This window comes from Rhinatrema bivittatum, chromosome 2, assembly GCF_901001135.1.
Source record: "Rhinatrema bivittatum chromosome 2, aRhiBiv1.1, whole genome shotgun sequence".
In the NCBI taxonomy this organism is placed as follows: domain Eukaryota; kingdom Metazoa; phylum Chordata; class Amphibia; order Gymnophiona; family Rhinatrematidae; genus Rhinatrema; species Rhinatrema bivittatum.
This window is the reverse complement of record NC_042616.1, coordinates 424,302,379-424,314,586: the sequence shown is the minus strand read 5'-3', so window position 1 is coordinate 424,314,586 and position 12,208 is coordinate 424,302,379. Positions and strand designations below refer to the sequence as shown.

Sequence of the window (12,208 nt, the reverse complement as noted above, 5' to 3'; positions counted from 1 at the left end):
GAAGGAGGGAACTGTGCGTAGTTGGATGGCTCCCGCACTCTTGTGTTCTTTAGCTTGATATAACACAGCTCTAGCCACCCTAGGAGGCCGATGTCTCCATAGAAAACGAAGTAATTTCTATTGCCAGGTTTTCAATGTGGCATGAGGGTACTGCTGTGGGTAAGGTTTGAAATAGATAGAGAAATCTGGGTGAGATATTCATTTTAATGGTTGACAGGCGCCTGAGCCAGGACAACTGGAGGAGATCCCATTTGCCTAGGTCATGGTCTATTTTTTGAATAAGGGGTGTATAATTGAGTTGGTAAAGGTCAGATAGTTGTTTACCAATATAAACTCCCAGATATTTAATCTTGGTGGTAGCCCATTTAAAAGGGCGATGGGACTTTAAAGTGGATTCCAGCTGTAAGGGGCAGGATACATTTAATACATACATACGCCAACCCCCCTCGGCCCACCACACGGCCTCTTGACCCGCCCACCGGACATGTAAGAACCCGGCGACGCTAAGGACTTTAAAAGCAGGCGCCAGCCTGCTTCCTATCTCTCCTCGCCACTCCTGCCGCTCAGCGCTATCGGCGCCTCGACCCATCGGGGTCCCTGAGCCCTGCCACACCCGCCGATTGCTTCGAGGACGCCGACCCCCCTCAGCCCACCACGCGGCCTCTTGACCCGCCCACCGAACGCGTAAGAACCCGGCGACGCTAAGGACTTTAAAAGCAGGTGCCGGCCCCTGGCGTCACGCGCCAAAGGTGCGCAACAAAGGGGCCTGCCCCTTAGCACACCTCTTTGTGTCGATCCCCAGTCTCCCCAGCCCCTCTTTCCACTACTGTCCCCTCTCTGGCAAGTTAACTGTACAACCCCTCCCCTGGACCTCACCGTACACCCTCCCTCACCACTTACCCCCCTATTAACGGCCCCACCAGCCAGAAAGCCTCGCCATCACCCCCTCAACAACTGTTCCCCTTGCGAACCTTTAACCCCTCTCTTACACCTTCACAGAGTAGTTCTTCCCTGTCCCTCCCCACCATGATCTCCCACGCCATTCCCACCCTCAAACACTACCCCTGCAAATATCCGGTCCTTCAGCCCATTAGCCCTCGCCAGCAATTCAGAGCTCTGCTCCCCATCATGATCTCACCCCTTACCCAACTAATTGGCCTCACCACCTTCACGATCCTTCTCCTAACTGCACAATCCATCGTCAAAAAAACCATCTTACTCAGTGACATCCTCATTGACGACAGCCCCGACATCTGCGCCATCACAGAGTCCTGGTAAAAGGATTCCGACTCGATCCTAATAAACCAGCTCCCAACCGACCTGTACAACATTTTCTCCATCCCCAGACTCAAAAAAAGAGGAGGAGGCCTCCTCCTTGCCACCAAAAAGAAGTTTAATCTAACCCTACAACCAATCACACCCCCACAGAAACTGGAAATCGCATTTTTTAAATCATCCATCCTACAAATCTGCCTAATATATGCACCCCCTGGCCTCCTTGAAAATAACTCCCCCCTGTTGATTGAATACATTACCAAACACCTAGACTTAAACGCACCCACCATCATCCTCGGCGATCTTAATCTCCATGTTGATACCACATCTCTATCAGCATCCTGTGACTCCCTTATAACATCCCTTCATGCACTAGATCTTGAACAAATAATCTCCTCCCCCACACACAAAGCTGGACACACCCTTGACCTTATCTTCACCAACCACCTGATTCAATCCGACACCCCCCCCCCCCCCCCCCCCCCGCAATCCCATTCCATGGTCCGACCACTTCCGCATTGACACCTTCTGCTCCATTAAAAGTACTCCCTCCCACCCCTCCACCAAAACTACCATCCACTACCGCAAACCATGTAATACAGATGACCTCATCGCTGCCCTATCCTGCGAACTCAGTAAACTAGACCTCACCGACGCCGACTCCGCCCTTGCCTCTTGGTCTGAAATTACCAACGACATCGCCAATAAGGTCTGCCCCAATCAATCCCGCCTAATCAACTCTAGCAACACCAAAAAGAAACCTTAGTTCACCCCCGAACTTAAAACCCTAAAAAACAACCTCAGGAAACTAGAAAAACGATGGCGTAAAAACAAATCCCCAGCCCTTCAAGCAACATTCCGATCACACCTTCACACTTACCGAGAAGCCATTGACAAAGCAAAAAGGGACTTCCATGCCCTGCGAATCCATCAACACCAATTTAATCCCCGAGCCCTCTTTGAGTTTGTTTCTTCCCTAACCAAAACCACCGTTACCCCCCTTCCTGACTTTCACGATGCAATCAGATGCGAGGATCTCGCCCTATACTTCCACAACAAAATAGAAAAAATCCTGGCTCGCTTCCCCCAGGACCCCTCGTGCACAAACGCCACATTAACAAACCTCATCACCTCCACGTCCTCACCCAGCACACCCCAAACACCAATTACCTCCTCAATTCTAAACTCATTTGAGACCACCACACCTTTGGAGATAGAATCGATCCTCAAGAAGATAAACCCTGCAGTGCACCTTGCAGATACCATCCCCACCAAATCTCTTCTCTCGATTACCAACATCATCTCCCACCTCATAGCTAACATCATCAACTGCTCCCATATCGCAAGGCACTGCCCAACCAACTAAAACAAGCAATAGTAAAACCTATCTTAAAAAAAACCCTCCCTTGACCCAATTATCGCCCAATCGCCAACCTCCCATTTATTTAAAAAATGTTAGAAAAACAATCAATCGCCAGCTCACTGACTTCCTAAATGATAGTCAAATACTCTTTCTGTCACAATACGGTTTCCGTAAGCACCACAGCACTGAAACCCTCCTTGTTTCCCTGTCCGACCATATTCTGAAATCTCTTGACAAAGGCCAAGCTTATATCCTAGCCCTCCTTGACATCTCCGCCGCATTCGACACTGTCAACCACGAGATCCTATTGAAACGCCTCAAGGAGATCGGCATATCCGGCTCCTCTTTTCGATGGCTTCAATCATATCTAACCAACAGACAATTCAGTGTAAAAATTGGAAAATGTGAATCCAAGGCAATTAGCCTGAAGCAAGGTGTTCCTCAAGGTTCCTCACTATCCTCCACCCTTTTCAATATATACCTCCTCCCGCTCTGCCGCCTCCTTTCCAAACTCGGTCTTCCGCACTTCATCTACGTGGATGACGTCCAGATTCTCATACATATAACAGACACCCTATCCAGTGCCATGAAGACCTGGGACTCTGCCCTCACCACCATTAACGCCCTGCTATCAAACTACCTTGCGCTCAACACCTTAAAAACGGAACTTCTCCTCATCTCGCCCCCTCACAATGATTCCAACATACTCCCCCCCCCCCCCCCCCCCCCCCCCCCCCCCCAATACCCTACCCACACCCTCACCTTCTCCCAAAACATCCGTAGGCTAGGAGTAACCCTGGACAACCACTTCAACCTAAAAAAGTTCATAAACGCCACACTAAGACAGCTTTTTCAAGCTCCACACGCTAAAAAAACTGAAACTTCTCCTACATCTTAACCACTTTCACACAGTACTCCAAGCTATCATCCTATCCAAACTTGACTACTGTAACTCCATCCTCCTTGGCCTTCCAAAGAATGCCATCCAACCCCTGCAAATGCTCCAAAATGCCGCTGCCCGCATCCTCACCAACATCCACCGTCATGATCACATCACCCCTGTCCTCCAACACCTTCGTTGGCTGCCTATCCCATCTCGTATAATATTCAAATCACTCACCATTATTCTCAAATCCCTCCACAACCAAGACATGTGTTGGTTCAATGAGCGCCTCCATTTCCGCACCACCGACAGACCGACCAGAAAGCAATATCTTGCAGCCCTGCACACCCCCTCACCCAAACTCACTAAGCTAGTGACCACCAGAGAACGTGCCCTCTCCCTCGCAGGTCCTTCTCTCTGGAACAACATGCCTCTCTGCCTCCGCCAGGAACCATGTCCAAGAAAATTCAAGCAGAATCTCAAGACATGGCTGTTTAAACAAGCATTCACCTGACCCATGCAACCCACCCCTCCACCTCCCCAATGTTTGGCCCCCTGCTCCGTCCGAAGATCCACCCCCGCCAATGTCCCCCTCCTAATACTAAATTAGAAATCCTTACTCCCGTTACTCTTTTTTCCCCTGTTCCCCCCCCTCCATTCCATCCCTCTTCTCTCTGTCATTTTCCCCTCTGTCATTTTGCCATTCACCCATTTCGTTCCTGTACAAAATTCCATCGGTTAGTCACTTCCTGTTACCATATTTGTTTACTGTATAAAGCCTGTTGCTATATTTCCCTTATGTGTTACTTGTAAAGCCTGTTGCTGCATTATTGTTACATGTAAACCGAGGTGATGTTCCGAACATGCTGCGGTATATAAAAATACATAAATAAATAAAATAAATACATTTAGAATTGCTGACTTGTCCCAATTGATTTTGAAACCTGAGACCGCACTAAATTGGGCAAATTCAGATTCAATCTCTGGTAAGGAGGAATCAGGGTGACTCACTGTGAGTAAGATGTCGTCTCAAATAATGACATTTTATAGGTTTGTGGGCCTATTGTAAATCCCTGAATCATGGAGTTATTCCATATTCGAATAGCTAGAGGTCCCAGGAAGATGGCGAATAGGAGGGGGGAGAGGGGGCATCCCTGTCTGGTACCTCGTTGCACTGTAAAGGGGGCGGAATATCCACCATTTATTTTTAGGCATGCGGTAGGGACACTATAAAGGGCCTGTATCCGGTGGAGGAAGAAATCTCCACAGTTCATGGCTTCAAGCTTGTGGAATAAAAAGGGCCAGTGGACCATATCAAAAGCCTTTTCTGCATCGATGGCCAGTAGTAGAGTGGGGTAATTGTTGTTTAGTAGTTTTCCAAAGGATATTTATGATTTTTCGTGACAGCCTCGCCTAAAACGCCAAGTGAAGAAAGGGCGGTAAGGTTTGGTAAGTCAGTGCTGGAATTCTATTCACCCATAAATATTTAAAGTGTGAGCCTGTTTTTAGTTGAAAGTTTGTGCGGTAAAGAATTAAATTGAATTATGCTGATGCTTGTCCAAAAAACACTTTCTAGCAGTAAAGCAGAGCAAGTGGATACGAGGAGCAGAACCTTTCAGTGTACAGTTCGGGAGAATTCACGTTGAGCACAGCCCCTGAAGCAGCATTAGCAAAACGTACGTCGGGCTGAAGCAGGGCTAGTCGCCCTTCGAGAGAAAACTGTCTCTGAATGATCTTCCGAATAAAAGTATTGAGTGCGGTTGCACCGAGTGAAAACTGAAGAAATTGCACACAAAGGAAGGTACCATTTTAAAGAAAACTAAAAAGTCATGGAATAGGAGGCGATGTCCTTTTGTGGATAACAAACTGGTTAAAAGACAGGAAACAGAGAGTAGGATTAAATGGACAATTTTCTCAGTGGAAAAGGTAAACAGTGGAGAGCCTCGGGGATCTGTACTTGGACTGATGCTTTTTAATATATTTATAAATGAACTGGAAAGGAATACGACGAGCGAGGTTATCTAATTTGCGGATGATACAAAATTATTCAGAGTAGTTAAATCACAAGCGTATTGTGATACATTACAGGAGGACCTTGCAAGACTGGAAGATTGGGCATCCAAATGGCAGATGAAATTTAATGTGGACAAGTGTACGGTGTTTCATATAGGAAAAATAACCCTTGCTGTAGTTACACAATGTTAGGTTCCATATTAGGATTACCACCCAGGAAAAAGATCTAGGCATCATAGTGGATAATACTTTGAAATCGTCAGCTCAGTGTGCTGCAGCAGTCAAAAAATCAAACAATGTTGGGAATTATTAGGAAGGGAATGGTTAATAAAATGGAAAATGTCATAATGCCTCATTAACGCTCCATGGTGAGACCGCATCTTAAATACTGTGTACAATTCTGGTTGCCACATCTCAAAAAAGATATAGTTGTGATGGAGTAGGTACAGAGAAGGGCAATCAAAATGATAAAGGGAATGGAACAGCTCCCCTATGAGGAAAGGCTGAAGAGGTTAGGGCTATTCAGCTTGGAGAAGAAACGGCTGAGGGGGGATATGATAGAGGTTTTTAAGATCATGAGAGGTCTTGAACGAGTAGATGTGAATCAGTTATTTACACTTTTGGATAATAGAAGGACCCAGGGGCATTCCATGAAGTTAGCAAGTAGCAGATTTAAGACTAATCGGAGAAAATTCTTTTTCACTCAACGCACAGTTAAGCTCTGGAATTTGTTGCCAGTGGATGTGGTTAGTGCTCTTAGTGTAGCTGGGTTCAAAAAGGTTTGGATAAGTTCTTGGAGGTGAAGTCCATTAACTGCTATTAATCAAGTTTACTTAAGTAATAGCCACGGCTATTAATTGCTTCAGTAGCTTGGGATCTTCTTGGTGTTTGGTTCTTGCCAGGTTCTTGTGGCCTGGTTTGGCCTCTATTGAAAACAGGATGCTGGGCTTGATAGACCCTTGGTCTGACCCAGCATGGCAATTTCTTATGATCTTACTCTGGTATATGGATCCTTCACGTTTGATGAAGGGAGTCAGCTTAACCGCACTGACCTGGATTTTGGTGGTGACTGACGTGAGCCTCTCCATTTGGGGGGAGCATGGTTAGGAGCAGGAGTTGGTCTGCTTGGCTCTTCTTACCTTCTTCCTGATTCAGGGAATCATATACCACAGCAGTGGTATATGTAAATTGGCAGAGGGAACCCAGGGTCGGGGAGTTTTATTGGAAACGTTGCTCCTGTTCCCTTGGGCAAAGAAGAACATACGGTTGCTCTCAATACTACACATTAACGGTCAGGAAAATGTGCAAGCTGACTTCCTCAGTCAAAATCTGTTGGATCCTGGAGAGTGGGAGCTAAGCTCGAAAGTGTTTTGGTGGATCTGCCACAGGTGGGGTTGTCTATAGGTGGATCTGATGGCGATCTGGCAGAATGCAAAGGTGAACCTGTTGCTGACTGGAGAACAGGTGTCAATGGGCATTGATGCCCTGGTACCCCAGGAGGTACAGCCCAGGCTGGAGGGAGAGCTGCTGAACATCTTCCCTCCGTGGGCATTCATAGGCAGACTGTTACGCAGGGTGGAACTAGAAAGCAACTGGGTCTTTCTGGTTGCGATGGATTGGCCTAGCAGACCGTGATATGTGGATGTTATTCAGTTGCAAGTGGATAAGCCTTTTCGCCTACCAAAGGCATGAGGTCTCGTGGCTCAAGTGCCTCTGGTCATGGAGGATCCTGCTCCATTTTGTCTTACACCCTGACTGTTGAGTGGGGATGGCTCCACAAGAAAGGGTATTCTCTAGCAATGATTTCTGCTCTGTTGAAGTCTCATTAATGGTCCACATCCTTCGTATTTGGCAACTGTTTGAGCATTTTTGTGGGTCCAGGTCAGAGTCTTGGCCTTTCTTCAGGGTGGTCTTGATAAGGGGCTTTTCTTGAATTGCTTGAAAGTGCAAATGGAAGCCCTTTCCTGCTACTGGGGGCCGTTGGTAGGAGGGGTTTCTCTAGTGGCCCACCTGGATATATCCTACTTATTGCAAGCATAAAGAGGTTGTGGCCCCCTTATTCAAGCTATCATTCTCCTGTGGGATCTTAATTTGGTGTTGAAGGCCCTATGAGCCTCTGAAATAATCTTCACTGAAGGATCTTTCGCTGAAAACTATGTTCCTGGTGGTGGTCTGTTCCATGTGGCAGGTCTCAGAACAGCAAGCTTTGTCTTGCCAGGATTCATTCTTGGTGATCATGCTGGGCACGGTCACATTTCATCCAGTATTGTTGTTTCTTCCTAAAGTGAAGTCTGCCTTTCATATCAATCAAGCGATTTCCCTTCTGACTTTCTCTTGAGAAGAATGTGGGCTGGAGTACCAAGTCTTCCAGTGTCTGGACGTAAGGAGAATTATTTTGTGCTATTCGGAGGTCACTAATGTCTTCCTCAAGTCTGACAAGCTTTTTGTCCTGTTTGGAGGGCCTCGTCAAGGAGAGGTGGCCTCTGAGGCTACCCTTGCTCGCTGGATAAAGGACAATATTGATTCAGTTATTTGCTCAAAGATAAAAAGCCTCCAGAATTGGTGTGTGAGCAGTCGATGTCCTGGGCAGAGGTACATGCTTTTCTGGCAGTATATATTTGTAGGGCAGCTAACTGGTCATCCCTGAATACTTTTGTGAAGTACTATTAGCTGAAAGTACTGGCAACTTATTGGGTGTGGGTTTTGCAGGCAGCCCTGGTTTCCTCCCACCTGGGTAATTGAAGACTTTGGTACTTCCCTCTTGTCAGGGCTGGACTGGTGTAGCAGGATGAGATGGAAGGAGAAATTTTCTTACCTGCTAATTTTTTGTTTCCATTAGTCCTGCTACACCAGTCCAGGACCCATCCGAGAAGCATGCTGCATAACTATCAGACTGTTCTGGTTAAGATTCTGTTGAAGGTCCGTTTTGGGCATTCTTTCCCAGTGTTACTACCTTTGTTTTTCCCCTTCCTTCTCTTGTAGGGGCAAGGACATTTTGTTTCAGATGAGTTTTCTCTATTGATGCTTGCTAAGTGAAAGGAGTCTGACCCTAAGCTTTGTTAGGATACTGGATTCCTGCTGCTAACACCACCTCCTAAGTAGTGGCTATGATGTCACAGAGGAAAACCGTGTTTGCCTTCATCTGCTAGTAGGGGGGGAAATAATCCACTTGTCAGGACTGGGCTGGTGTAGCAGGACTAATGGAAATTAGCAGGTAAGAACATTTCTCCATTGTTTTAATTATGTATGTTTTTATGTGATCCGCATTGAACATTGTGGAAACTGGAATATAAGATGGAATAATTAAACACTAAAATATGTTTTTCTTCTAATTGTCTCATAGCTGTACTGTGAAAACTATGTCTTTAGTCATATGTAATGTTCTTAAACTGGTAAGAATACCATCACAAGTCCTAAGAGTACATTAGCTAATCACACCCAGTTTGGCTAACATTTGTAATTTCTGATTGAGAATAAATTCATCTTGTATATGTAGTAGATTGATTTATTTTGTTTTGTTTGCTATTCTAGATGCTTTACTGGAGAAAGCCTTCAGCATTGCAGTGTTTCAGTCTGACACCTTCATCACCAGCCTATTGATACACATGGGACTGCTTAAGGTAGGATGAGAACATGACTTCTTTTCTGTTAAGCAGTGTTAGCCTCCCTGCTCACAAATGGCCAAATATAGAAAAACCAACAAGGCAAAAAAAAAAATATGAAGGAAATTACAACTTAATTCTCTCAACATAAATGCAAAATCAATATAGAGAGAACAAATCTACTACAAAATGCTTCAATGCACCCCCTTTTTTATAAAAGTAATTAAAACAGTTTTCATAAATTTTCTAATATCAAAATACAGATAAATGCATACTTTAAATATCATTAAATGTGAACATCATATATGAATGTATTTTAAATAATGAACATGGTCAATTTTGAAAACCGTATCAACTGACATCGGTCATTCTCACCAATCATGCAGCACTAACATGCAACCCTTTCATACACATGATTATGCCTCTACAAATAGATGACAATTAAAAAGATGTCAATGGCACTGGTTGCGTTTGGAGAAATACTCTGGTGAGACTTGGCTACAAAGTGGCGATTTGACTATAATTCACAAAGATAGCCACATCAAAGAAACATTAATTATACACAAAAATACTCTGATAGAAGCTTTTACTCATTCCCCCTGATGAAGCCTTACTTGAGGCGAAATGAAGACATCTTTGTGTCAGCGAAAGATAGCTCCAGAGAGAATCCCTTTAGCGGCAGGCTCTCACTTTTTAGTGCAACATCAATTTATGAAGAACATACAATTCTATATATCAAATACACTTTTAGATACTATTTGTTTTTGAAATGTTGGTGAATTTTATTAGCAGTTTGCAGTATTATTTTATGTAACATCTTTTCAATTATCTACTTATAGATGCATAATCATGTGTATGAAAGGGTTGCATGTGAGTGCAGCATGATTGGTGTGACTGACCGATGCTAGTTGATACGGTTTTCAAAATTGTCCATGGTCATTATTTAAAATACATTCATATATGATCACATGTAATGAAATTTAAAGTGTATGCATTTATCTGTATTTTGATATTAGAACATTTATGAAAACCGTTTTGGTTTTATTTGAAAAAAGGGTGCATTGAAGCATTTTGTAGTAGATTTGTTTTCTCTATATTGATTTTACAAATACAGAAAGAAACATTTGCCAGCTTTTTAAACCTCGTTCTAGCAGGGATTATTGAATTTGAGGTGAAAGTCATTTCCATGTTAACAAGGTGACATAAACATGTAATATAGGGGTCATGGTTCTGTAAGCCAAACTGTTCCTAATATAAATATTGGCAAGTACCAAAAAAAAAACCATGCATTGTAGCAAAGTAAAAGTGTGGGGGGGAGGGGGAGAGAATGTTTATGCGCTTGTTAATTTGGATGATCCTTTGTTTGATCCAGTGTGAAAGTTCCTCTCTCAGGACCTTATTTAGAAGCAGGCCGATACAGAATGGTGCGCTCAGCCAAGCGCACCGTTTAGCCCCCGTTTGGCCATGCGTTTTTTGACGCGTGTCTATTACCCCTTATACTGTAAGGGGTAATAGCGCGTGGAAAAGGCATGGCCAATCACCCCGAAACTAATAGTGCTTATCACATGCAAATGCATCTTGATGAGCCTATTAGTTATTACCCCGGAATTCTGAAAGTAAAATGTGTGGCCAAACCGCACATTTTACTCTCAGAAATTAACGCCTGCCCAAAGGCAGACGTTAACCATATAAAGCACTGGGAAACTGTATAGAAATGCAGAAAAAACTGCTTTTCTGTACACCCTCCGACTTAATATCAATAGCGATATTAAGTCGGAGGCACCAAAAATTAAAAAAAAAATCCCCAAAATCCCCCCCCACCAAAAAAATCTGCGATGCTCAATTTTGCTGGCGTCCATTTTCCGAACCCATGGCTGTCAGCGGGTTTGAGAACCAACACCGGTAAAATTAAGCGTCGGTTGTCGGACCCGCTGACAGTCACCACTTCCACTATTGTCCCTAGCGCCTCCTTATTAGCGCGACACCAGAGAATCCCGCACCCAGGAGAAGTGCCTGGGCATGTGTCGGGAGAGTGGGCGCCGGCTCTCCCGCATGTTTACTGAATCTGCCTGAAGGAGTTCTTTGTCTAGACTCTTTACTGATTAGGATTTGCAATTCTAATTGGCATGCAAATAGCCTCTGAGGGAAAAAAGGGTGCTTTTTACTTCTGTTGTGGGGGGGGGGGGGTTTGTTTTTTTTTATGCATGGGGCATATGCATGTCATTAGCTTACTGCATCCCGTGGGGACCCTATGTTTTACTTCCAGTGCAAAGAAAAACCTGGGTTAAAATATAAAGCCAATTTTAATGTGGAATTTATTACATCAGCCCATGTATCCTGATTTTGAGAAGCCATCTTTTATCCCAAAAGTATTAAGTGGGAGGATGGATAGTTAACTGGCAAACTAAAGAGGCATAAATTGGAAATCGTAAATAATAATACATCTGCAAGCAGCCAGAGAGGGGGCTTTGTTTTACAGTTTACAGTTTGTTTTTAGCTATTGCTGTATACCAGCAAGAGAACATTGTAGCATGGTATTTGCACACTTATGTAGTGTGGCAATATTTCATTTAAAAATTTGTATCCAGCCCCATCCACAGCTCTGGGCGGGTAACACAAAAACCATCACAAATTTGTCATAAAGCACATAATCAGACATAAGTATGAAATTTATTTGCTGGAGAAAAGTTTTCATACCATTTAAATCTTGAGGCTAAGAAAATTTCTGATATGCCAGAATATGTAGAGAGAGAACTAAAGATTATGAAGGGTGAAGGAAAGAGATTACTTGTTTTATTCTATGTTGCTTTTCCTACCCAATGGCACTGAACATAGAGTGAAGAAAAGATCAAGACCATCCCCAATCTTTATGGCCCACTGATGACTCTGAACCATGTTGTGCAGCAGGACTATTTTCCCAAGTCTCTCATCCCTATCCTCATTGCCTTTGTGACAAAGTGAGTATGAGTTGCCTGTAGACTTGTGCGCAAAAGGTGCTTTCCTGCTTGCTTGTGGTTTTAAAGTACTGAGACTTGGTTCAGTCACTGCTGTGCTTTCATTTTGGTTCTTGCA

At 44.2% G+C, this 12,208-nt stretch overlaps 1 protein-coding gene across 1 annotated transcript in view; it reads left to right on the top strand.

Moving 5' to 3' along the window:
- The window catches only part of RANGAP1 (Ran GTPase activating protein 1), a 317,592-nt gene that overhangs the window by 243,565 nt on the left and 61,819 nt on the right, over nt 1–12,208 (top strand). The window contains exons 14-15 of the mRNA XM_029590239.1: nt 9,066–9,154; nt 11,972–12,093. Of these exons, the coding sequence (XP_029446099.1) occupies nt 9,066–9,154; nt 11,972–12,093 (211 nt within the window). The remainder of the gene's footprint in view (nt 1–9,065; nt 9,155–11,971; nt 12,094–12,208) is intronic.